The sequence below is a fragment of the Nycticebus coucang genome, chromosome 1 (genome assembly GCF_027406575.1).
Source record: "Nycticebus coucang isolate mNycCou1 chromosome 1, mNycCou1.pri, whole genome shotgun sequence".
In the NCBI taxonomy this organism is placed as follows: Eukaryota; Metazoa; Chordata; class Mammalia; order Primates; family Lorisidae; genus Nycticebus; species Nycticebus coucang.
In genome coordinates this window covers 133,684,689-133,712,353 of record NC_069780.1, presented here as the reverse complement: position 1 = coordinate 133,712,353, position 27,665 = coordinate 133,684,689, and the positions used below count along the sequence as shown (strand labels likewise).

General features: G+C 37.1%; 1 protein-coding gene across 2 annotated transcripts in view; it reads right to left on the bottom strand.

Moving 5' to 3' along the window:
• Positions 1–27,665, bottom strand: part of ANKRD31 (ankyrin repeat domain 31) — a 216,026-nt gene that overhangs the window by 146,098 nt on the left and 42,263 nt on the right. For both annotated transcript variants that reach the window (XM_053596250.1, XM_053596252.1), the window contains exons 5-10: positions 23,504–23,580; positions 18,013–18,056; positions 15,037–15,606; positions 12,300–12,577; positions 11,643–11,752; positions 5,999–6,154 (exon numbers count right to left, since the gene is read on the bottom strand). In XM_053596250.1, the coding sequence (XP_053452225.1) occupies positions 5,999–6,154; positions 11,643–11,752; positions 12,300–12,577; positions 15,037–15,606; positions 18,013–18,056; positions 23,504–23,580 (1,235 nt within the window). The remainder of the gene's footprint in view (positions 1–5,998; positions 6,155–11,642; positions 11,753–12,299; positions 12,578–15,036; positions 15,607–18,012; positions 18,057–23,503; positions 23,581–27,665) is intronic.

Below are 27,665 nucleotides of genomic sequence, written 5' to 3'. Positions count from 1 at the left end.
AAAAGAAATCTACAGACCAATTATCTTTAATGACTATAAATACAAAAATGCTCAATAAAATCTTAGCAAACAGAATTCAGCTACACATTAAAAAAAAAATTCATCACAACCAAGTGGAATTCATCCCAGGGATGCAAGGCTGATTCAGTGTACACAAATCTGTAAATGTACAGATTTGTATATTTGTATTCAGTGTACACCACACAATTAGAGGCAAAAACAAAAACCACATGATCCTCTCAAAAGATGCAGAAAGAGCATGTGAAAAAATTCAATGCCTTTTTTGATAAGAACACTTAAGAAAATTGACATAGATGGGACATTCCTAAAATTGATAGAAGCCATCCATGACAAATCCACACCCAACATCATCTAAATGAAGAAAAACTGAAAGCATTTCCGCTTAGAACAGGAACCAGACAAGGTTGTCTACTATCACCACTGCTATTCAACATAGTGCTGGAACTCCTAGCCAAAGTAACCAGACAAGAGAGAGATACTAAAGGGATCCAAATAGGGAGACAGAGGAGGTTAAACTATCACTGTTCACAGATGACATGATCTTATACCTAGAAAACTGCAAAGATTCAACCAAGAATCTCTTGGAACTGATAAAGACAAAGGATGGATGGATTTCTATGGAGAGAAACTCTAAGAAATTGCAAAGGATGTCAACCAATGGAAGACCATACCATGATCATAGCTCAGCAGAATTAATTTTGTTAAAATGTCTATAATACCCAAAGTGATCTACACATGCAATGCAGTTCCCATTAAAATGTCAGCATCATACTTTACAGATCCAGAAAAAATAGTTCTGTGATTTTTGTGGAATTGGAAAAAAACACAAATAACCATGGAAATTCTATGAAACAAGAACAAATTTGGAGGCATCACTTTACCAGATTTCAAACTATCCTACAAGTTTATAGTGATCAAAAATGTATCGCCATACTGGTATTGGCATAAAAATAAAGATTTAGACCTATGGAACAGAACAGAGAATCTAGAGTTAAAACTTAGCCTCATATGGCCATCTGATATGAGGCTAAGTGGACAAAGCCAACAAAAGCACATACTGGGGAAAAGATGCCTAATTCAGCAAATGGTGCTGGGAGAACTGGTTAGTCACATGTAAAAGACTGAAACTGGACCCACATCTCTCACCATTTATAAAGGTTAACTCACAATAGATAAAAGATTTAAATCTAAGACATGAAACTATAAAGACCCTAGGAGAAAGTGTGGGAAAAACTTTTATTGGTCTAGGGAAAGAATTTATGAAGAAGACCCCACTAGTAATCACAGCAATGATAAAAATCAATAAATAGGACCTAATCAAGTTAAAGAGTTTCTGTGCAGTGAAGGACACAATCAGCAAAGCAAAAAAGATGACCTATAGAATGGGAGAAGATATTTGCATAGTACTCATCTGACAAAAGGCTGATAACCAGAATCTATAAAGAACTCAAGCAAATCATCAAGAAGAAAAAAAAAAAAATCAAACAGACCCATGAAAAAGTGGGCAAGACCAAGATTTGGAAACAACCCAAGTGCCCATTAACTCACAAACGGATAAATAAATGATGGTATGTGTATATCATGGAATACTATGCAGCCATAAAAAAGTTGGAGACTTTACATCTTTTGTATTTACCTGGATGAATTTGGAAAACATCTTCCTAAGTAATGCATCACAAGAATGGAAAAGTAAGCACCCAGCAGACTCAACACTAATATGAAACTAGAATATGAACAACTACATGCCCACACAAGAAAAACACAACTAAATTCAAGTAGGAAGGGAAGAGGAAGAAGGAGGGGGAGAAAAAAGAAGAGAGGGTGTTTGGTAAGCTCTCACCTAATGAGTACAATGTAGGGGAATATGGTATACTTCCTGGGTTCAACTACAACTTGGACTTTACCTAACAAATGTGAAAAAATGTAACCTAATCAGTTGTACCATATATTAACATGAAATATAAATAAAAAGTGGGCAAGAGACATGAACAGGAACTTTTCTTATGAAAATAGACTAATAATGGCCAACAAACATATAAAAAATGCTCACCATCTCTAATCATCAGAGAAATGCAATTCAAAACCACACTGAGATGTCATCTAACCCTAGAGAGAATGGCTTATATCATGAAGTCCCAAAACAACAGATGCTAGCATGGATGTAGAGAGAAAGGAATACTTACATATACAGTGTTGGTAAGACTGCAGAGATGTACAGCTTCTATGGGAGGCAGTATAGCAATTCCTCAAATAGCTAAAAGTAGACCTACTATTTGATCCTGTAATCCTATTACAAGGCATTTGCCCAAAGGAAAAAAAAGGCATTCTATCATAAAGACTTCTGCACTTGAATGTTTATAGCAACACAATTCATACAATTGCAAAGATATGGAAACAACCCAAGAGCCCTTCAACACAGGAATGGATTAATACATTGTTGGGTACATACACTATGGAATATTGTTCACCCATAAAAAGATAGAGATTATGTATCTTTTCCAACAACTGGATGGAATCTGAGACTATTCTCCTAAGCAGAGTATCTCAAGAATGGAAAAACAAACATCACACGTACCCAGTACTAAATTGGAACTTAGAGATTACACCTATATGCTCACCTGAAAGAAAAAGTCAATGAAACTTAAGCAGGGTGGGGAGAAAGGGTTGGGTAAATTCCCACCTAATAGATACATTGCAAGATATATGGCACACTACCTGGGTATGGGACACACCTACAAATTGGAGTTTAACCTTACAAATGCAAACCCCCACATTAATCTGAATGAAATCAATGCATTCCCATCCCCATCATAGCACTATTGACAACAGCCAAGATATGGTCAACTTAAGCATTAATGAACAGATGAATGAATGAAACAAATATGGTATACATACACAACAGAATACTATTCAGTCATATAAAAGAATGAAATTCTGTCATTCATAACAACATCAAAGAATCTGGAGAGCATTATATTAAGTATAATAAGCCAGACACAAAAAGATACATACTGTTCTCACTTATATGCAGAATCTAAAGTAAGTTTACCTCATAAAAATAGTGCACACCCCTTAATACTTTGAAATTAAAAAAAAAATAAAGAAATCATGAACAGAACAGTGGTTACCACAACCTGGCAAGGGAGGGGAAATCAGAAAGGGATGGTCAACTGATACAAAGTTACAATTACAAAGAAAGAATAAGTGCTTGTGTCCCATTATACAGCTGAGTGACTAGATTCAACAAGGTATTGTATACCTCAAAATAGTTAGAAGAAAGGATTCCCACCACAAATAAATGATAAATGTTGAGGTAAATAATAAGCTAATAATGCAGATTTGATCATTACATAATATATACATGTATCAAAACCTTACTCCATAAATATGCATAATTATTGTTTTAATTAAAAGTAAAAAATAGGTGTGGCACCTATGGCTCAGCGGCTAGGGCGCCAGCCACATACATCAGAGCTGCCAAAACAACAATGACAACTACAACAAAAAAATAGCCAGGTTCTGTAGCAGGTAGTCCCAGCTACTTGGGAGGCTGAGGCAAGAGTTAATTACTTAAGCCCAAGAGTTTGAGGTTGCTGTAAGCTATGATGCCAGGGCACTGTACCGAGGGTGACGAAGTGAGACTGTGTCTCAAAAAAAAAAAAAAATCACAAAATAAATATATTTAAATCTTCTTAGTAGAATCATTAATCATTTTAGTTTCACAGTATCTGACACATAGGAGGCATACTGTAAAAGCACACTGAATTGAACTGACATGTTAAATGGAGACCATGTATCTCTTGCCAACAGTTGTGGATGGGAGGAGGAGGGGGGATTAGAGAGAGAGAGAAAAAAATGTGTTTGGGGAGGTGAAGTGATAGTTACATTTTAAATGTACATTGCATTGAAAATGGTTTGCAGGCAACCCTGTGGAAACACTGCCCTCTGTAATTCTGTGGGATATGGTACCCAGAAATAAAGAGAGAGCTAAGTTGCAAACTGAGAAGAAAAAGTAGAAAACAAGAGTTCAAAAAGCACGGGAAATATGGTAAAGAATTCATGAAAGTCACAGAAGTGCCTGGGGCAGTTAGGAAACATATGTTAACTGGCTGAAAACAAGCAGGGCACAGCTAAAGTCAGCAAATGTCGTACAAGATAGGGTCTGAGAAGCTAACTTGAAGCAGTATAGCTGACCTAGTCTGCTTAGCTTTCCCCACATACCTTCCATAATTATTTAGTTAAGGTTTCACCATGATTGTGAGGATGTTTATTTCAAAAGACTTTGAGGGAGATAGTCACACATGAACAATTCAGTATTATTATACTGTTAAAGCAAAAGTTCATAAAAATTGTTTTGATGTTGTTTTCCTTGATGATTCTCTTAGATATTTTGTTAGGGTATAAAGGTTATTTTTATTACTATATTGTTAAGATGAAGGTTACTTTTACTTACTTTTATTTATTTATTTTGAGACAGAGTCTCACTATGCTGCCCTGAGTACAGTGCTATGAGATCACAGCTCACAGCAACTTCCCTAGTAACTAGGACTATAAGCACCCACCAAGACGTCCTGCTAGTTCTTCTATTTTTAGTAGAGATGGAGTCTCACTCTTGCTCAGGCTAGTCTCGAACTCCTGATCTCAAGCAATCCATCCACCTCGGCATCTCAGAGTTCTAGGATTACAGACATGAGCCACACTCCATCTGGACCAAAGGTTACTTTTATATTGTTTAAACATGTCACACTGTTAGAGTGAAGACCGTTCTGATGTTGTTTTCTATCAGATAAAATTAAATTTTCTATGCTTGTTTGCTTGTATTTCATTATAAAAATTATTAGAATTGTAACTAACAGAATTGAGAGACTACTCTTGCTGTTCTCTTGCTGTCTTTCTGACAATAAAGCTTATTAGACTTAATCCCCATCTCTGAATTTGGCTGACAGTGACAGGTGGCCAGACCTTCTTCATCTGGTAACACAGCCACTGCAAACCTTAATGCTGGCACAGAAAAGAAAATGTTCAATAAAAAATGTAGTAAGAGACTTTTGGGAAATCCATACAGTCAAATTGGCTGCATTTAAATTCAACTGGCAAAGAGTACGAACAGAAAGAACCACATATCACTTGAAATCAAAAGACCACATGCTTTGGCTAGCAAATAAGGATCTAAGGTTGAGGGATATAGGACCATGATGGATGACCTGCATATGAGATTTAAAATAACACGCTGATTATGGTGTAAACCTAGACCTTGATAAATCAATTACTGGGGGTGTACTTGTAATCACCTGCTTGTCCATGAATTTTGCTGTGCCATTTCTGTGCATAAGACTTTTTGCACTATTTTATAAACTAAACAAACCTAGAAATAATAGGAAAAATATGGACACCCACAAGCAACAGCCAGGCTAGTCCAGCGTTGTCCTTAACTACCTTTAAGGAATCACTCCTGTCCAAGAGAACATGTCAGATTCTCCCCATAAGAAGACTGCACCAGAGAACTAGCCTCGCAAAAAGACTGCTCTTCCCACCTTCTGCTCTTCCATACTCTATTCTCTCCATTCCCCTGGCCACTGCTCTACCGTTTCATTATAAATTTTCTCCTATTGTTGTGTACCATCAGCTTCTTCCAGCTTTTGACCTCAGTTCACCTCCATTAACGGGTGAGTCTCTTAGTAACAATGACCATGCAAAGCCATCTCCAGGACCCATCCTTCTGTATGGAACTGCAAGTGACCTACCTGTCATAATTTGTCAAGAAAAAATAAAATGTTCCTCTTTTGCTATCTACTCCTCTCACCTTACCCTCATCCCAAGAAGATAATGGTGAATAGCTACTTAATAAGAAAATTACTTAAAAGCCTTCTTGTTTAGGATTTGCCTCAAGGCCACTTTGCTATACTTTCATAGGAGTGATTCAGCTAAAACTATAAACTACTTTCAAGATGACTGTCAGTAGTTAAACCTAACTTACCAGCATAACTTGGCTGATTAACATTTCCACCTTTTTTTATATAATGACGTACAAGATCAGCATCATCGTGCAGGGCAGCCTTATACAGTAAGTTTTCCCCAAAAACATTTCTCCGGTTAATGTTAGAAAGAGATATTTTATTTATCTTCATTTTTTCTGGAATAAGGGAATGAACAAAAGAAAAAAATCCTTATTTGAATATCAGGAATAATAGAAACTATAGACTTGAAGCTACAAACTTCATCAATGTAGATATTAAATTGATTAATTTAATCAACAGTCTGGAAGTGAGGTATATATAGTACAAAAGAGGATTTCATCCATTAATCCAACAATGCTATTTACATATAAAAAGAAAAAAGAGACACATGTCATTAGTTTAAAAATATTTGTAGTTCATTATAAATCATGATAACCAGTATATGTCAATTGAAACCCAGGAAAAGTGCATATATGAGAAGACGATTTTCTTTAAAAGTTTGGTGAAAAGGATTATTTACATTTAGAACTGTGTACCATCAAATTTGATAAAATATTATAATACCATGTCTTAAACCATGAGGAGAAAAATCTCAGAAGCACGTAAGAAAGCTACAACTAGGCTGGGCCCAGTGGCTCGCACCTATAGTCCCAGCAACTGGGAGGCTGACGCTGGAGGATCACTTGAGCCCAGGCGTCTGATGTACCAGTGAGGTATGACAATGCCACTGCTCTCTAGTGGGGTGGGGGAGGGTGAGGGTGAGGGCAGCAGTTACAGAATGACACCTTTGCCTCAAAAAAAAAAAAAAAAGACAAAGAAGAAAAGGAGGGAGGGAGGGAGGAAGAAGGGCAATCCCAGTGAGTTCAGAAAAAGGAATGCTAGATTTTCTTTCTTTGCTAAAAATAACTGTATTGACAGTAAGAAAAGAATCACAGCCTTGATCTGTGTAATAGTTTTGATTTGCTAAGCCAGAAAATGCACGATTAAAATAATTTTCCTGGGGCCAGTGGTGCACACCTGTAATCCTAGCACTTTGGAAGGCCAAGGCAGAGGGACTGCTTGAGGCCAGGAGCTCAAGACCAGCCTGAGCAACAGGGAGACCCCATCTATACAGGAAATAGAAAAATTAGTTGAGTGTACTGGCACTGCCTCAGAAGGCTGAGACAGGAGGGTCATTTGAGCTCAGGAGTTTGACATTGCAGTGAGCTATGATAATGCCACTGGACTCTAGACTGGGCAATAGAGCAAGACCCTGTCTCAAAAGACAAATAATTTTCCAGATGATGAATACCAAGTATCAGTTCTCCACCGTGTCTCTTAAAACTCTGAAGCATCTCATTTAGATGAGTATTTTCTCTCAAATTCTGTCAATTTGGGGGGCAACACTCATTTGGATTTTCTGAATTTCAGAACAGCTTTAAGAACAGGTTTTCCAATTTTGATCTAGTTAAGCTACCCCACCCTAAACCACACAAAGGCAACTGAGTACTGCACCTACATTCTTTTCTTTTTGGCCGAACCGGGTTTGAACCTGCCACCTCTAGTATATGGGGCCGGCGCCCTACTCCTTTGAGCCACAGGTGCTGCCCCTACACCTGTGTTCTTAATGGACCACAATTTAAGTATGTTGCTTTTTGACTAACTCTATTCAGTCCAAACAAAAAAAAAATCAAATTGCTTAACATTTTAGCCTGCCTTGCTACACACTAGATTACAGAGCATTCTCCTACCAAATAAGTTGTATGCTTACCAAGAAGCAGTAGGTTTTACTCCAAATCTGGCTGTGCCAAACACACCTGCCACTGTAATTGATATTGAGGGAAAGATCAATTTAGTCTTTCACCATTAAATATAAGAGCTGTATGTTTTTTGCAGACGCCCTTTTTTAGGTTGAGGAAGTTCCCCCTCTATTCCTAGTTCGCTGATTTTTCACCAGGAATAGAGGTTAGGTATTGTCAAATGCCTTCTCTGCAACTACTGAGATGAACATTTTTTTTTTTAATTTTTTAGCTTGTTATTGTAGTGAATTATAGTGATTGGCTTTCAAATGTAAGACAAACGAGGCAGCGCCTGTAGCTCAGTGAGTAGGGCACCGGCCCCATATACTGAAGGTGGCGGTTTGAACCCAGCCCCAGTCCCAGCCAACTGCAACAGCAAAACATAGCCGGACATTATGGCGGGTGCCTATAGTAGTCCCAGCTACTCGGGAGGCTGAGGCAGGAGAATCACCTAAGCCCAAGAACTTTTAATTTATTATTATTATATGGCATGTAAAAAGCTACACTTACTTAATGGATACAATGTTATAGGAATCTAATTTTGTATTTTGTACTTTTCACTATTTATTGCTTAGTTTTTTTGACCCCCAATTTGAGATGTCATCTTTATAATATACCTGTCCCATATTCCTATCATGTCTGGCTTCTACATCTAAACTCTCTATTCTGTTTCCTCAATATATCTATCTATTCCTATGCCAGTGCCAAATGAATTTAATTTCAATAGCTTCTTAACATGCTTTCATATTATATAGAACAGAATCCTGCCACTCTATCCTCTATTTGCTTTTTATTTTTCAGAATTTTCTTGGCTAGTCATTTTGTAACATTCTTATAGTTATCTTTTAGCCCTATAAAGCAAAACAAAATAAAACAGTAACAATTAACAAATTAAGAAAATCTGTTTTTGATTGAGATCTCATGCATTAGTAGAGTAATTTTAGGGAAAAGTTTTCCACACTGCTAAATCTTTCTTCAAGAAGAAGGTTCTTCTTTTTATCTTTTTTTAATGTGTCAGAAGAATTTTTAAGCTCTCTTCTTATGTGTGTATATTTCTTATTAGTTATGTAAGTTGGTTATTTTCTCACTTTTATAACAATTACAAGTGAAATCATCTCTTATATTTTCTAACAAGTTAATGCTTAAATATATATGAAAGGTATTAATTTTTGTCTTCAATTTATTAAACTTGTAAAACCTTTTGTTTTAAAATAATTTCATACCTATAGAAAAGCTGTAAAAATAGACCAAAGGAGTCATCCCTTATTACATTTTGTCATGGCTTTAAATTATTCCTTCTCCCTCTTTATACGAGGTCTGACAACTAAGTTTGTGAATTTGCCACTGTGCACTTACGTTCTATCAGTATACAAATGACTTGGTAAGATTTCATAACCTTAGTATATCAGTGTCTCACAGTTGTGGTCCTGTGGCAGTCTCTTGCTGGGTGACATTCATTATTGCTGTTGTGTGTTTTTGTGTGCTGTCATGATAATGTCAGAGCTTGTATAAAATCTTAAACAAACATAAAAATTAAGTAATGAACAAACATTTGTAAATTTCTTGTTAAACTTGGCAAGAGTAGAAGTGAAATCAGGGTCATGTTAGACCTAGTTTATGGGTATAATGCCATGAAGAAAACGGCAGTGTACAAATGGGTTAAATGTTTTTCTGAGGGGAGAGAAAGCATCACTGAGGAAGAGAGATCAGTGCAGCCAGTAATGAGCAGAACTGACAAAAGCATCGCAAACATTCATTGAATTGTGTATCAAAATTGTTGGCTGACTGTGAGAAGCATAGCAGACCAAGTAAACATTGATAGAGAAACAGGAAAATCTTAACTGAAAATCTTTGCATGAGAAAGTTGTGTGCAAAATCAACTCCCCAAAAAACAGTCCCAAAGGAGCTCACCAATGAACAAAAGCAGAGGAAAGTCAGAGTTTGCCAAGACCCTTAGGAGAGGCAAAATGATGTTTTGGGCCATGTTATCACTGGTGATGAAACATGGGTATACCAATATGATCCTGAAACAAAGCATCAAAATGCAAAATGGAAGTCAACCAATTTCACAATCAAAAAATTTCCATCGGTCTAAAGAAAGAGTCAAAATGATGTTGCTAACCTTTTTTGATATCATAGGGATAATTCATTATGAATTTATACCAACTGGACAAAGCAGTTGGTTAACCAAATTTAGTTCATAGTTAACTAAGTTTACTATTTGGAAGGGCTGAAAAGATTGCACAAAAAAAGTTAGATAAAAATAATCTGGCTTGGCACCTGTGGCTCAAGTGGCTAAGGCACCAGCCACATACACCTGAGTGGGCGGGTTCAAATTCAGCCTGGGTCCGCCAAATAACAATGACGGCTGCAACCAAAAAATAGCCGGGCGTTGTGGCGGCGCCTGTAGTCCCAGCTACTTGGGAGGCAGAGGCAGGAGAATCACTTGAGCTCAAGAGTTGGAGGTTGCTGTGAGCTGTGATGCCATGGCACTCTACCCAGGGTGACAGCTTGAGGCTCTCAAAATAATAATCATCTGAACTTTTCACCAATAACTCATGGCTCTTGTATCACAACAATACAGCATCTTACATGGCACTGTCTGTGAGGGAGTTTTTAGCCAGTAAAGAAATAACTGTAATTGTTATGACATAAACTGGTATTTAATGAAACACCCTCCTAACTCACCTGATCTGGCCCCCAGTGACTTTTTAAATTATCCTCTGATAAAGAAAATTTTGAAAGAAGATATTTTGATGACATCCAGGACATCAGGGTAATAGAATAACAAGTCCTGATGGCCATTCCAGAAAAAGAGTTCCAAAATTATTTTGAAAGGTGGACTAGGCACTGGCATCAGTGCATAGCTTCCCAAGGGGAGTACTTCAAAGGTGACCTTAGTGATATTCAGCAGTTATGTAGCACTTCTATGATAAATTTGTAAACTTAATTGTTAGACCCCATATATACATACATATACACCTAGGCACATAATACACAAGACTTTTATATTATACATCATGTTCTATTACTCTCTAATACTTCGGTGCATATTTCTAAGAACCAGAACATACTCTTACATAACTACAGTATTATCATCAAATTGAGACAACTTAATGTGATACAGTATTATTTATCTATAATCCACATTTCAATTTTGCCAGTTTCTCCACTATCATTTTTTAACCAGTGTTTCAAAATTCTCCTACTGTTTCCGAGAGTTTTTTAGTTTAATTTTTTGGATTAAAAAATACAGCAATAAGATCTAAGAATAATAATTTTCCCTTGTCCTTTCCTCTTTGTATGCTTTCTTTAGCCGTATGCTAGGTTGGTCAAGAGTTCTGCAACTACTCTTTCTCTCTGCCTTTTTTTTTTTTTTTTTTTTGAGACAGTCTTACTCTGTTGCCCCATGCTGGAATGTCAGGGCCTCAGCCTAACTCACAGAACCTCACACTCCTGGGTTTAAGGGGATCTTCCTGCCTCAGCCTCCTACATAGCTGAGACTACAGGCACGCAGGAAAACACCTGGCTAATTTTTTTTTTTTTTTTTCTGTTTTTAGTAGAAATGAGGTCTCACTCTTGAGCTCCTGAGTTTAAGGGATTGAACTAAGCCTTCCAGAGTGCTAGGATTATAGGCACCTAGTCCTTGTAATTACTCTCCTCAGAGTATAAACACAGGAAAAATACCAGACTATGAATCAGGATCAAATCTGTTATGCTAATAATCAGTTACTTGATGCCAGGAAAAATCCTTAACCTCTCTGAACTTCAGTTTTCTCATTAGTAAAATGAAAAAGTTGAGATAGATAATCTCTGAACCCTTTCTACCCAAATTATATGTTTCTGTAAATTAAAGAAATAAAGAAATACTTAAAAAATGCCTCACCATTTTTTCTCTTAAGTTTTTTGTTTTTCCTGATTTGTTTCCCACTCTTGAATCTGGATGAATGCATATTCTTCCTTTTAGCTTCAATCATTAAAGCACGATCCTGTATTCTTGAAAAATAATGTATTCTGAAATTACTATGTTTTCTATAAGCATTCATAGAGAATACAAAATTTTGATTAAAATTTTATAACTCAAGGCTATTTTACTGAAATGTTCCCAAATGGCATGGCAGTTTTAAATATGGAGATGGCTCCTGAGTAAACTACAGATAATTCTGTGACAAGCATGTCAGTGATTTAGGTTCTAGCCATTTCTTTGTGGCATTTGTGGGTTTTTCTTCTCTAGAGGTGGTTACCTACAAGTGTATAAGTACTCTGAGTCTCCTGCCCCTTAATCCCCAAATTGGTATGCCACTATCCACTCTATCCACCACCTAGTGAAAGAGAGGCATGATCTCTGTAAGGAAAATGAGCTTGCTGTGTGATATAGCACTGACCAAAAACTGCAAAAACAAACAAACAAAAAGAGCAGCAAAATAAAAAAATAAAGCTTTTTACTTTGGGGTATCTGTTTACTGACTCTAATGTCCCCAACCATATAATCATCTAAAAGGTCTGAAGCATACTTAGGAAGGGACATAACTTGGTAGCATACCTGAAATTCTTAGTTGAGTTATTATTTGTTAGATCTTCACAGCCAAGGATTTTTGGTAAATTCTTTTCTGGCATACTAAACATGTCCTCTGTGTGCTTTGCACCTTGGCTTACTTTCCGTTTTTCCAGTCTGGATGATCTCCTTAACACACATGCAGTTCCCTGGTCAGAGCTATTTTCCACTAAATTTGAATTTCCTTTATTATTTAGTGGTTCACAAGAGGTGACACTCTGATGAACCAAAGTTTGTGATCTAAATGAATCTGGGTCTTCTAGGACCTGCAAAGATATAAATACACCTGCAAATAATTACAACGTAACAAAAAATAAAATTAGAAGAAATTAAATTTCATCTTGTCTTTTTCTTTTTTTTTTTGAGACAGAGTCTTACTCTGTCACCCTTGGGTAGAATACTGTGACATCATACCTTCACAGCAACCTCAAACTTTTGGGCTCAAACGATCCTCTTGCTTCAGCCTCCTAAGTATCTAGGACTACAGGAGCCTGCCACAAGACCTGGCTATTTTCAGAGATAGGGTTGCGCTTGCTCAGGTTGGTCTTGAACTCCTGAGCTCAGGCAATTCACACGCCTCAGCCTCCCAGAGTGCTAGGATTACAAATGCGAGCCATCATGCCCAGCTTATCTTGTCCTTTGATTAAACTATCTCTTATAGGAAGAAAGTGTAAGAATTCATAGACATGGGCGGCACCTGTGGCTCAAAGGAGTAGGGTGCTGGCCCCATTTAGCAGAGGTGGCAGATTCAAACCCAGCTCTGGCCAAAAACTGCAAAAAAAATTCATAGGCATATGTGAACATAATGAAAATTTTTATAATAATTTAATAATGGACAATGCAGATTTAAAAGTTCAAGAACAACATAGATAAAAATGATTTGATCGAAATTTATGCTTAAAATTTAAGGGCAAGATTATGGTCACTCTCAGCACTTTAATTTTGCAGGAAATGGGGAACCTAGAATGAGACACCCATACAATATTAGAAATATCACACTAGGCCAGATCAAAGGTCTATTCAGCCTAGTATTTTGTTATCTGACAATAGCAGTTAAATGATATTTTGTGGAACAGGGTACATAACCTCCATCACATTGATTCTAAAAGGTATATCATGAATTGTGCTACCTGTCCCTCAATAATTCATTATAGATTTAACTTCCATGAGGATATTTTTACACATATCCTCTAAACCTTTATTGAACTTATTTACATATCTAGTTTGCAAAGCTTTTTAAGGTAACAAGTTCCATATTTTATTACAGCCAAGTAAAAGAGCATTTGATTCGATCTATTCTAAATAAGTCTCATTTCTACTTTTAAAGGGGGTTCTTTTTCCTTTCCTTTTGAAAACTTGCTGAGTTTATACTCACTTTATCAATACCAGTCATAATTTCCTACATTTTACTCATATTCCCTCCTTTCAGATTAAAACAATGGAATGTTTAATCTTTGTGTCCCATCTCCATGATTAGTTTCTCTTTTTCTGGATTTTATTACTCATATTTGTCAGTTTTTAGATGTGTTGATCAGTACTGTATGCAGTATTATTCCAGGTGTACATAATGCAACATGAGCTCAGCATTATGTTATCTAATCTTCCCAAGGTGTTCATAAGAGCATTTTGGTAATGGCCAAAAGAAAAGAAAGAAAACAACCCAAATGACCATCAATAGTGAACTGGTTAAAAATTACAATATGTTTATACAGTGGAATACCACTCAGCAGGTTAAAGGATTTAAGTAGTGCTATATTTATTGACATTGAAAGATAAACTATATTATGGAATTTAGAAAATAAGATGCAAAATATTATGTATAATATGTATAAGATTATACATATGAATTTAGAAAATAAGTTGCAAAACATTATGTATAATATAATCTCATTTGTTTGTAATTATGGATAATATCTCATTTGTATGAAATAAACTTATATTGAATATGACAGAAATAATTGGAGACAGATATACTCTATACAGATACAGAGTGGAATTGTGGAGAGCTTTTTGTCACTATATTATTATGTAATTCTGTAATTGTTGAAATTTTTTAATAATGAGAATGCATTACTATTGTGATTAGGAAAAAAATAAACAAACAAGGATTATGTCAACATGAAAAAGGAACTTGGTGAATGGTAGGCCATTACAGAACCTTTAACAATAATATTATAGGAAGTCTAAACCCCAAGAGCTAAGCAATCTGATCAGTATTTCGAATGAGGCAAGGTTCTGCTTAAGCTTGGCATAAGTTTTACCTCCCCAAATAGCTTAATTGCATATAATGTATGTCCAATTATAATGCATATGGGGTATCCCACCTCTACTGTACTTCCAGGTAGACATAGTGATTTTCTGAGCTAAGAGAAAATTCTAGTAAAGAATTCTTTTCTTCCTATATACCAGCAGCCTACTGGTATGTCTTCCCTTCTCAGGTCTGTTGCAGAAAAAAACTATGCATTTTAACTTCCTAACTACTTGAAAACTCTACCTCAGTAATTTCTAAAAAGATCACTGTCTGTTTTAAAGTCACAAAGTATCTTCTGGGTATTTATATTTGGGTAGCAGATTTTAACACAATGAAAATATGATAAAGGTAAAAGGCAAAACCATAGACTCATATTTGTACCAATTTGCTCCACTGATAGATGTTTGTCCTGAAGTTCAGCTCACATGGAACCCTGCTCAAATGGTGGAGTAGAACACATAGATAAAAATTCACCTTTGCTATTTGTGTACAATCTTCATTAGTCTGAGATGTATTGAACTCCATTTCTAAACATTCATTTCCAGCATTGATAAGACTGCCTCCCTCTTTTCTATGAGAGACAGGTGCCGTCTTGTCTTCTGACAATGTGTTGAGAGCTGCCAATAATTCAGCTGGCAATGCATCATCTTTTGTATTTTCTAATAAATCTCTATGATATGCTGACAAGGCATTCAAAGGTATTGATACAGAACTCTGAGAATCACTCAATGGGTTCATCAATTCTCTAGGATCAAAATCATTCATTATTTCAAACAATCTTTCCTCCTGGGTGCTTTCTGGTGATGTCAGTAACCTTTCTAAGGCAGACACAAAAGTTTCAAGAGAACTTTCTTCATCCTTAGTTTCTTCAGAACTCAAGGTCAATGGGACTTCCTTTCCAGGCTCAGAAAATGTATTTGGTACTGCTAAGATTGTCTCTGGTGTTATTAATGATTTCTCCTTGATAGCAACCATATCAGATACTGTAGTAGCAGTACCTGAAAGAAGGCTAGCTTCAGGGGAGTCTCTCTCTTCATTTAGATCCTGTGTATTCCAAATAGAAACTACATCATTATAGCATATACAATAAAGTATTTAAAATGAAAACTTTACAGTTTCATAGTTTATCGTTACCCCCCCAAAGTTTTATCAACATTCTTCCTCTTTAATAAATAAAACAACAAACACTCTTTACTACTTTCCTATAACAAATCACTAATTACTGAATACATGGTTAAACACTGAATAATGAACCAAGGGTAAAACTGGCTGGACCATAATTACAAGTGGTAAATTGTTCCACTATGTTTAAATTATCTAACTAAAGAGGCAGAGATGGACAAATAGTTAAATTAACAGATGATCTCAAAACTTCACAGCAAATAATGGTTATAAAATTTTCCCTTGCAAAAAAATTCTATGTCATTTTATAAAAATTATTAACTAGGAATAAAATTGGTGTCATTCTTTTTATTCCCCATCTGTGTATGAATAAGTAAATGTTAAACAAAAAAGCCAAGGAGGAAGAAAATGAGGAGAAATGAGGGCACAGTTCAGTGATTATAAGCCCTGGCAATAAATTAATGGCTCTCTGTATTGTGGTTATTTTAAACAAAAAACACAAAACTTAACGTTTCTGAATATTACTTTTCACCAATATCACCTTAATAGTTTATACCTATTCTTACAATGTTTCCAATGCTCAAAATATTTTTAGAATCCCTCTTTTTGAAATTGCTTTCAAAATCAGTTTATAAGCCATTGAAGAAAATAATGTGCTTTAAAGTTACTGATATTTTTTTCAACACTAACAAACTGTTAATTTGATTGGCCTTAAGTAAATAGGTTTCATTGACTTGTTTTTTCCAAAAATCAAATCCACCTCCTTTTTGACAGGATAGTCTATAATTTGTAAGCCTTCTAACATTCTGATCTGATTTGAATCAGAGAAGCGAAAACCATTTTATTCTTCCTCCTGTGTTTTCTACCTGCCACCATTTATCTATAATTCTCTATATAGCATACAGAACTTAAGAAGATATATTTGCTTATTAGTAATGCTAACTATAATTTGCTCAGAAAGATAATAGGATTTGAAAGAAATTCAAGAACCACATCCTACTCATTCTGGAAGTCGCAGTTCAAAGCTTTGTTCCCAGTTGAATTCTTTATATCTACTAAATTCAAGACTCTAGGTGTATGTACATTAGGCTCTGTGCTAATGGTACTTAATGTCTAACTGATGATTCAAGGTATAAATGCCTAAGACATTAAACAGAATACAAATAATGACACAGAACAATTATGAAATCAAATGTATAGCATAAACCAGTATATATGAAGCAGTTCCATAGAGCCTAGTGTCTTCCAAGAATCAAAATTTTCTGGGAAGTGGGGAAATGTAAGGAATGATTTTCACAGTTGTTTGAAAAATGCTTAGTTAAACAAAGTTAAACAGGTTACTTCAGCATAGGATTTTTCAAAGTACATGCACTGTAAATCTCTGAGGAGACTTTAGGACACAGTGTTCTCCCAACTTTTTTTGTCCAAGAAGTCTTCTTTCTTAGAAGATCTAAATGTCATAGGGTGCAAATGGTTAGGAAATGCTTATATAATCAATGAACAATGAATGTTAGAAAGAGAACAATTACTTTGATGAAGATCACTAGAATCATCTGAAACAGATACACAGAAGAGAAGGGACATTAGCCAGATACTAAAGATTGCAGAAGAGTTAAAGGAGGAACACTTGTCTATTAAGCACCAAGTAGATGCCAAACATCATTACTACTCAGTCCTCCAAATAACTCTGTGAAATGTATATCGCTGTTGGTATTTTATAGATGTAAACAAGAATTATCCTTGGCACCTCGTCCCATCTGGTTCCACATTTTATGCCACGATATCGTACACCATCATTACGGTAGGGCTGGCCTGGGAAGGTCTTTGATTTCTTGGTATCCCTAAGGAGAGTGTCAGTCCGCTGTGCACAGCCAGTCTTTAGTCCTCTGTTTCCCCATAGCAACAAACAGAAAGCAAAACCAAAGTAGTCACCTGATATTGATTAGCAACTAGAACATGGAAAAGCACAAAATATTAAAGGAACTAGGGTAACAGACAAATCAAAAGAAGAAATTTTGTAATATCATCTCAGGGACTATTTTTATAACAAGTCATATATACATATATATATATATTTCTACTCTAGATAAAGAATAAGAGACTTATTATACTGGATAAGAAACATGAATCAATAAATACTTATTAGATATAAGGAGGAATAAATACTGGAAGAAGTGACCAAACAAGAACAGATTTCTCTCTATTGAAATGATTTAGTCATATTCCTGCCTAAGAGAAAGTTTAAACAAGCTTGATACTTTTTATCAACATAATTTAAAAAATCTAAATCCATGATTTACATAGTTAATCTCTCTTATAAAAACCAACCTTTTCTATGTCTGACAAAACTTCAGGATTTTCAGCCTCAGGCTCTGGAAAAGAACAATGTTTTAATTCTAGTTTTATTAAAGGACTGAAACATATCCTATTATCCAATATTCATAATCATATAACTTGAACTCCCTCAAATACCAAATGACACATCAAGTACTGCATTGATATTACACAAATGTATTAACACAACAGTATTACTATTTGGGGATTGAAATTATAAAATTCCTCCATTTCTTAAAAAAATTTTACATTGACCCAAATAATCTGTAATTATTTAAAATTGTTTTAACTAAAAATCAATATAACTATTTTGATTGAATTATGCTAAGTGTAGTTTTTTGTTGTTGTTTGTTTGTTTTTATTTTTTTATTTTTTGTGGTTTTTGGCCGGGGCTGGGTTTGAACCCGCCACCTCTGGCATATGGGACCGGCGCCCTACTCCTTGAGCCACAGGCGCCGCCCCTAAGTGTAGTTTTTGTAACTACATAAGAAAAAATTGTATCTACTTTCTCAGTGTCACTATTCTCCTCTTTTATAGGTAAGAAGATCAAATGAATTGATGCTGCCCAAAGTGAGGTATGAAAAGGGACACCCAGTGTATGGGCCAAAAGGAATCAGCAGAACACTGTAGAGAATATGGAGGACTGCTTCTTTGCCTTTGTGACTTCAACTTCACCGTCTACTCTAAACCTGCCCCCTCTGAGATGAACTGGTAGAAAGCAATTCACATCAAGTTAGGCTACAAAAGATCTGGAAAAAAAGATACAAATATTTCTCCTTCTCTACTCCTTTTGCCTTCTTACTTTTACCATCAAGACCTAGGTATTCTGACATAGCTGAGACTACAGGTGATGCCACAACACCCAGCTATTTTCAGAAATGGGGTCATTCTTGCTCAGGTTGGTCTCGAACTCCTGAGCTCAGGCAATACACCAGCCTCGGCCTCCCAGAGTGCTGGGATTACAGGCATGAGCCACCTCTCTCAGCCCCAACTTACTATTTTTATTTACTTTGTTTTTCAACTTACTATTTCTAAAATTTGATATATTAACAAAATATTTTATAGTAATTGGAAGGAATTATTTTTTCTAACTATAAATTTAACTTAAGAGTGTTTACAAATACAGAAAGAATTCTTCTTGAAGTCTTCTCTATCCTTTAATAAATTATTAAAAGGTTTTGTACATTTTCTACTTAGTACCTGAGAAAGACAAAATGTAGTGGTATATATGAGAAATAATTCTAACGTGTCAAACACAATGAACTGGACAGAAGACCTAAGTTTGAACCTACACATAATGTTTAATTTATACACAAGCATTTTAAGGACAATGCTATTATGTTAGTTTAAGATAGTTTGCTTATTTCTATCTTTCTACAATCTGGTTACAACCATTCTTTGAATTGGGAGAGAGAAGACTGTTCTACAACAAAGTCAGCTATAAAAGCTAACAATTGAATAGTTTACTTATATGTGATTTAACCTACATTCTGGGATTATAATAAAATGAGCTTCTTGTTAAAAATGAACAGTCTAAAAGGAGGCAACTACAGTGAAATACCAAATCTACGGGTCTCTAGTACAGCAGCTTTAGGGCAGCAAGAAACACCACAAAGCAATAATCCTTGTGCATGTGGCACTTTTAAAGGAAAGGCCACTAAGACATGTAACTCAGAAATTCAAGGAAGGTGGTGATAATAGTACACAGATACCAATAGCATCACAAGGGATCAATGGCGATCAGAAGGCCAAATGGGCAAGAGGCTGGAGTTATGGTAAATATAAGACATAGTGAAACCCTGTTTTTCATACATAGTAGAATTAGATATGAGAAAAATGGAAATAGATCATTTGTATAACTATCAATGACATGGGTTAGCATAGTCAAAACCCAATGGAGAATAAGGAATGCCCAAGGCATGGTATCACACATAATACCTCTGTCTCAAACTGATCAAGACATCCTTACAAAAAAGGACTCAGCCTCTATGATGGCAACTCTATAGCTTTATAAACATGATTCTTTCAGTTTATCTATCACTATATGTTATAAAAGGTGCTAAATAGGTGTTTACTAAATTTTGAGCATTTTTTTGTCACTGTCTGAATTTATTAGGCTGTTTGACATTAATCTTTCTTTCTTTCTTTTTTTTTTTTTTTTTTGTAGAGACAGAGTCTCACTTTACTGCCCTCGGTAGAGTGCCATGGCGTCACACGACTCACAGCAACCTCCAGCTCTTGGGCTTATGTGATTCTCTTGCCTCAGCCTCCTGAGTAGCTGGGACTACAGGCGTCCGCCACAACACCCGGCTATTTTTTTGTTGTTGCAGTTTGGCCAGGGCTGGGTTTGAACCCACCACCCTCGGCATATGGGGCCGGCGCCCTACTCACTAAGCCACAGGCGCCGCCCGACATTAATCTTTCTTAAAATCATAAAATCTTTTGTATTTGGAGAGGAACATTAGTTACTATTTATACTTACATTTGTTTAATGGTCAATTTAATAAACATATATATATAATTGTTGCATGACCGGAGACACGAATTCTACATATAATACATGGAAACTTGAAAATTACTGTTTCTTTAGCATTGATTACAAACTTAAATTCCCTCAAACAATCTAAACTAAATTTTAGTCTAATTTTGACATGGTTAATTTTTACCACTTTTAATATCTTATATAAAAGACATGGACACATAAATATAATAGTTATAAAATTTATTACCTAAACTAATTCTAAAATAACAGTACGTTTGGTACAATTCATTCTTTATTTCTATACTTGTTCCTATACCTTCCTTTTTTTTGAGACAGAGTCTCACTATATCGCCCTCAGTAGACTGCTGTGGCATCACAGCTCGCAGCAACCTCAAACTCTTGGGCTTAAGCAATTCTCTTGCCTCAGCCTCCCAAGTAGCTGGGACTACAGGCGCCCACCACAACGCCCGGCTATTTTTGTTGTTGTCATTATTGTTTAGCAGGCCCGAGCTGGGATTGAACCCACCAGCCCAGGTACATGTGGCTGGTGCCCTAACCACTGAACTACAGGCGCTAAGCCTTTAAGATTAAAGTAATACTTATTGTGATATCTTCCTGGGAATACAGAAATTCTATCAGAGCCAAAAGAAAACAAATAACTTCTTTGACCAACCTAGATGACAGGATCTAGGTTAGGGACAATCAGATTTTTTGTTGGGGTATGGGACTATTTCTCTTAAGATGATTCAAACCCGAACAGTGAATTATCTGGCTTTACCGTCATAAGAAAACACCTTAAACTTTACAAAGGTTCTTCTTCGTAACCTAATGTTTTGCCCCAGAATGCTTTAAGTTGTACTTGGTCAGTGTAACAAAAGTTTTTGTCTTGTCATTATTATATACTGATTTGTTCTGTTAGTATTAGTGGAAACTTATGCCAGCCATTTACTATATTATCATGATAAGCAGGGCCATCTAAGGCTTTTATTTCCTAAGAGACAAGAGAAATAAGGATCTAGTCTCTGCAGAAAAGTCTCCCTAATTTGGTATCAGATTAATTTGTTATCTGGGGACTGGTTAGATCCCACTTCTTACATGTCTTTATGGCTCTCTACTTATACTTTGTAAGTAGGCCTTCCTTTCCTGGGTACAATTCTTACTTGTTCCAGGATTACTTGACTCACTCATAGTTCTCTGTTGTCTTCTTTCTCTACTAATAAGTGACAAACAAAAATATCCTAGGTTTTTTAAACAGACATATATTTAATTTAAAAACCAAAATGCACATGTATTTCATAACATCATCAAAACTTTTAAACATCCTACTATAGACACTTTTTGTACAGAGATAATGTGTTGGGTTTTTGTTTTTTGTTTTGTTTTTATTTTTTGAGACAGAGTCTCAAGCTGTCACCCTCGGTAGAGTGCCACGGCATCACAGCTCACAGCAACCTCAAATCTTTGAGCTTAAGTGATTCTCTTGCCTCAGCCTCCCAAGTAGCTGGGACTACAGGCGCCCAATATAACACCTGGCTATTTTTTGGTTGTAGTTGTCATTGTTGTTTGGCAGACGTGGGCTGGATCCGAAACCACCACATTCGATGTATGTGGCTAGCGCCCTAGCCACTGAGCTACAGGTGCCAAGCCAAAGATAATATTTTCTTTTTTGTTTTTTTTTTTGTGTGTGTAAGACAGAGTCTCACTATGGTGCCCTCGGCAGAGTGCTGTGTAGTCACAGCTCACAGCAAGCTCAAAGACTTGGGTTTAAGTGATTCTTTTGCTTCAGGACCATAGGTACCTACCACAATGCCCAGCTATTTTTTTTGTTATAGTTGTCATTGTTTAGCAGGCCTGGGCCAGGTTCGAACCCTCCAGCCTCGGTGTATATAGCTGGCGCCCTACCCATTGAGCTATAGGTACCAACGCTTGAGACAATGTTCTGTACATGCTTAACATTTTTAAAATATCAATATTAACTTGTGGTCCTTTCAAAGTTATTTCCACAAACTATAAATTATTGGGGTTTTTTCCCTACTGAATTTGGCACAGTTTGTCCAATGGAAGCATTACTGAGCTAGTCCTTTATTCTTTCAGCAATGCCGCTGACAACCTTGAAAATATCCTGTCTTTTTAGCAATGACAGGATGTTCAAACTCGTCATGATTATCTTCATACTCCAAGATGGATCAGCTATCCTTTAAGAATCTCTGATTTATTTAGCATTCCTACATTCGTAGCACCCATATACCTGCTCAACAAATAGTTGCTAAAGGAAGAAAATAATACAGACTAAACTCTATGCACTAAAAACAAACATAAGAGCTCATGGTGGGCAAAAGTGGTACTGCCTATCATAGCAGCAACAAATCAAGAGAAGATCAAGATTTTTAAATGTATCTTTTCTAATTTTTTATCACGCCCTTGTCTTATAATACAAGGTTTTGTTGAACACTATGAATAATTAACTACACTATGACACAACATACATGACATTCACTTTGGATCAGTTACTAAGAGATACCTCGAAGAAAAAGACCCATCCTCTAGTATAGTTGACAGGAAGGCAAAACTGGCCTTGTCAAGAAGGCCAGTAAAGAAAGCCTTCACAATATGTATTTCAAATGTTATGAACAGAGGAAACAAACATTGTTTTCAAATTTGAGCCCCCAAGTCACATTTGAAGTAGTAGGTACTGATTGTACCTGAGCTGCTGCTCCCATAGGCAATTCTATGTACCATGATCCAAGGTCAAGAGTAAACTGATTTTACATTTAAAAATGTATCGTAAGCATTAGTCTCAGTTATGCAGGAGGCTGAGGCAGGATAACTCCTTAGCCCAGGAGTTCAAGGCCAGCCTAAGCAACATGGCAAGAACCCGCCTCTTAAAAAGAAAAAAAAAAGTATAATAGATTGCCTAGTTGTAAAAAAATTCATATCTAACTAAGCCTTCTACTTCTAGGCAAAGACAAATTTTCTTTATATGATTCTACCCATGAAACATACCTTTAAAGTTTTGGTGGTTCAGTGGAAGTCCAGCCTGGGGAAATGGCCCAGTAAATGTTAGATAATTATTTTTAGTCCTAAAAAATGAATGAATGAATTAAAATAAATTTTGAAATGAAAGAAAAAAACAGTGTTTCTCAAATACAATTTAAACTGTTTTTCACTTTTAAAAGACTTTCCAAACTCTTTTCCCTTCAGACTGTATAAATATTTTACCTTTCAAAAGACTTTCCAAGTAGGATATATTTTTACTACATCATCCTAATTATTTTTATAATTATTACAATTCGTTAACATTTCAAGTAATTGTAAAAATGAAGAAGAGAGCTGAAAAATTAATGGATGAATTAAGGAGCGTACGCTTAAATCTGAAAGCAACTTTGGAAGGGACTGTTTGCAAAGAGGGTGGAAGGGTCAGGGAAAAAATTATGTTGTTTGACTATGTACATTCTCAAATACACTGAGAGTTTGTCATTATAGTTTTAGATGTAAATGAAAGTCATTAACTGGAAGTCCCTCACACATTACTTGTCATACTTGTATTTGACAATAGGCAACGAAAAGGTAAGAAATACTGAAGAGAAGACATTGAATGCAAAATAAGGGCCATGACTAATCTGCAATTTTGATCATCTGCCCTTTGATAATTAAAAATTGATTGAAGAAAGGCAATCAGCTATTTTTTTCTCAGCCTAATTTACTGCACAAATGCAATCAAGATATCTTCCTTTAAAAAAAAAAAGCCTCTTGTTTTAGCTGTTTTAAGAGCAGTTTTTATGCAACAGGTATAGCTATTTGAATCCTAAGCAAGCATAAATTGTGCATTCTTTCCTGTGCAAAAAGAAATCAGTATGTGCTGTCTTGAAAATGGACATGAAACTGCTCGTATAGAATGACAAGTACTATAAGGCAAATAGAGATGAATGCTGATTTTTTCCCTCAAATGTGATTCTTCAGAAAGAACAGACTGACTGAAAACAAAATAAAATCTACTTTAACAGGACATTTTCCCTGATTGCAAAAGAGTATTTAAGACCTAAGTCAAAAAATACAGTAGAGTTCCATCTGAATTATTACAAATATTTATTTACATTTGGCAATGAAAGGCATAAGCAGAGACAAGACTGGAGTGGAGAGACGCAGGCCAGGTTTGTTGTAAGGGGAGGTTAACCCACCTGGGCAGTGCAAAGGTGGCGTCTGCACCTGGGGTCAGTTAGAGACTCCTTTTATAAGGGGCTGTAGGGGATGGGCAAATTTCACAGCTTCACGGGAAGGCTTTGGTAAGTTAGGGTTCTTTGGTATGAACTTCAGGGATGGAGCTAACTAGGTCCTTTGTGTCTTTTTCTTAGAAGGAGAGAGGAGGAAGGGAAATAGTTTGTGTGTGGCTGTATTAGGCCCCCCAACATTCCCAACTCTTGTTAAAGGGGTGATGGGAATGATGATCGTCTTCCAAAATTGCTTCTGGCTGAACAGGGTCATCATTGTCCTCAGTGGGATGAGTTGGGTGTTGGCAGGACTGTGTCAGTTTGGGACACATTGGGGAGGGTTTGGGAGTGGTAGAAATTAGGTGGCAACTGTGGCTGACATCTTTTTTACCCTGTCCTGAATAAATGACAACAGGAATTGGATGACCTAAGGGGCAATGGTTAATAACAGGAGTATTACAGTGAGGGGACCCAAAAGGAGTAAGATCCAGTGTTCTCATGGGCTGATGAACCAGGGTCCCTCATTTTGATATCACAGGAGGGTAGCTTTGTTAATTTACTTACCTGTGTTAGAGAGTAAGTTACTTAAGGCCATCCTCATGTGATGAAGTTGATCCCATTTTCAAGTCACACATGTCAATCATTTGAACTTTTATTTTTTGAGACAGAGCCTCAAGCTGTCACCCTAGGTAGAGTGCCATGGCATCACAGCTCACAGCAACCTCCAACTCCTGGGCTCAAGCAATTCTCCTGCCTCCGCCTCCCAAGTAACTGGGACTACAGGAGCCTGCCACAACGCCCAGCTATTTTTTGGTTACAGACGTCATTTATTGTTTGGCGGGCCAGGGCTGGATTCAAACCCACCAGCTCAGGTGTATGTGGCTGGCGCCTTAGCCGCTTGAGCCACAGGTGCCGAGCCCATGTCAGTCATTTGAAAGCCATTCCCATGAGTCCATGGGTATAGAGGATGTTGATTTAGGGGACCATCAGTTCTAGACGTGAATGTAATCTCCTGTGTTAAGGAGATTATACTCTCCCTTCTAATGCCTTTCTTCTTTGTTGAGAGGACACAGTTCTGAGGTTCTAGCAAAAGATGGCTCTGGGGCATTTATTTTAGGGAGCCAGAGTTGTAGTGGGGACAGGACTGTTCTGTAGAAGAGTGTGGCCTTCTTACTTGGGCCTTCTGAGTAACTAACTCTGGAGAAGAATTAAAGTGGTAGCCACTATTAAAAAAAACTTTACTGATTTCAGAGCTGCTATCAGTCCCATTTCTCTTTCTCCATCCTGTCACCACCCAAAGCCAGCAGCTGGAGGGAAGCGGGCAGGGGGTGCAAAGAGAAGCCAGCTGGGCAGAGAGAAGTTGGGTGAAGTGGGGGCAGCAAGGCAGTTGCCGGGTCTGTGAGCTCACTCTGCCCTGCCCCGGCTCACATGCCCATGCCAGCCGCAGCCTGGGGAGTGCATATGGCCTCCTACCCCGGTTGCCAGATCTGCAGCCCCCTGGTTCCGAATCTTGCACCCATAGTCTTGCCTGCACTGGAGGGAAGGGCTTGGGGCTATTGGGCAGGGGAGGAAGTTGTGAGAAGTCTGCAATGGAGGGAGCATGAAAGGATTGGTGGGGTGGAGGAGGGGAAGGGCCTTGAAGCTTCAGGGTGGGCTAGGAGGTAGAGGAGGGTAGGAGTTGGAGGAATCCCTGGAGGAAGGAAGATAGGGAAAAAGATCAGGGAAGATAGAGGGGAAGGTGTTCCAGCAAATATAGGGAGGGTAAGAGCAGAGGGAGAGAAAAGGCCTGAAGATAGGGGATTTTGTTCTATGTGCCATTTTTTTTTTTTTTTGGAGGAAATTAAGTTCTTTAAGATATTGAAAGGCCCCATTTTCTAATTTGTATTGAGCTCAAAGGAGACAGCCATGGGATGTCGCTGAGGGGGATAGAAGTGTCAGCTCCTATATCTCAGATTTCTTTCCCCTACCTGGGGAGAAAAGAAAGTGTCTCTGGTTTTCTAAGACCCAGGGCATGGTGGAGCCAAAAACAAAGAAAGAGTGAGAAAAGTCAGGCATCCCTATTTTTTTCTCAGAAAATTTGAAGTCCCTGGGACTTTAGAAGCCTAAATGAGGGTCCAATGCTGGGCCCAAAGTGAAAAATGAAATAATTTGAGGGTCCCTAGGACCCCAGAAGAGAGCACAGAGCTGAAATACAACACTCTAGTCAGTAGCGAATGAATGATCGAAGAAGCAGCTAGAAGCCTAAACTAGAGTCCAGCTTTGGGCCTGAAGTGAAAACTGAAATGATTTGAGGTTCCTGGGACTCAAGAAGAAAGCACCATGCTAAAATACAACCCTCTAGTTAGGCACGAATGAATGAAGGAAGAAGCAGAGAGGGGCACATGAGGACATAAAGGTATGGAGCAATCCAAAGAACGAGCCAAGGGAGGTTCTGTTTGAAACTATTTAGGGAACTTGTTCACCCTTACGTGGCAGTTGAGGCAAAATCCTCTAGGGTTCTCTAACATGTCAGCAGAGTTGGGTTTGGGCACAATCTGACTAGGATCTGAGAAAACTAGGGTGACTAGGGAGGCTGACAGCTAGCCTCCAATCAGCTGTCAGTCCCAGGTTTTCAGCACCATGTGAAAGGTGTGCAGTGGTGCAGGTTTGGGCCAGGCTTTCTGAAAGGGAGTATAAACTGCCTGGGCAGTACAAAGGAGGTATCTGCACCCAGGGTTAGTCAGAGACTCCTTTTATATGGGGCTATAGGGAGTAAGCAAATTCCACAGTTTTCCCAGAAGGCTTTAGTGAATTAGGGTTCTTTGGTGTGAACTTCAGGGGTGGGCTAACTATGTGTAGAGCAATGGACACCATGCTTGCAAAGCAAAGAACAGTTACTGATTCTTATCACATTAAAAGGAAACACTGAGAACAGGACAATCTCCTGGCAAGCCTACGGACGTTCTGTGACTTGGGGG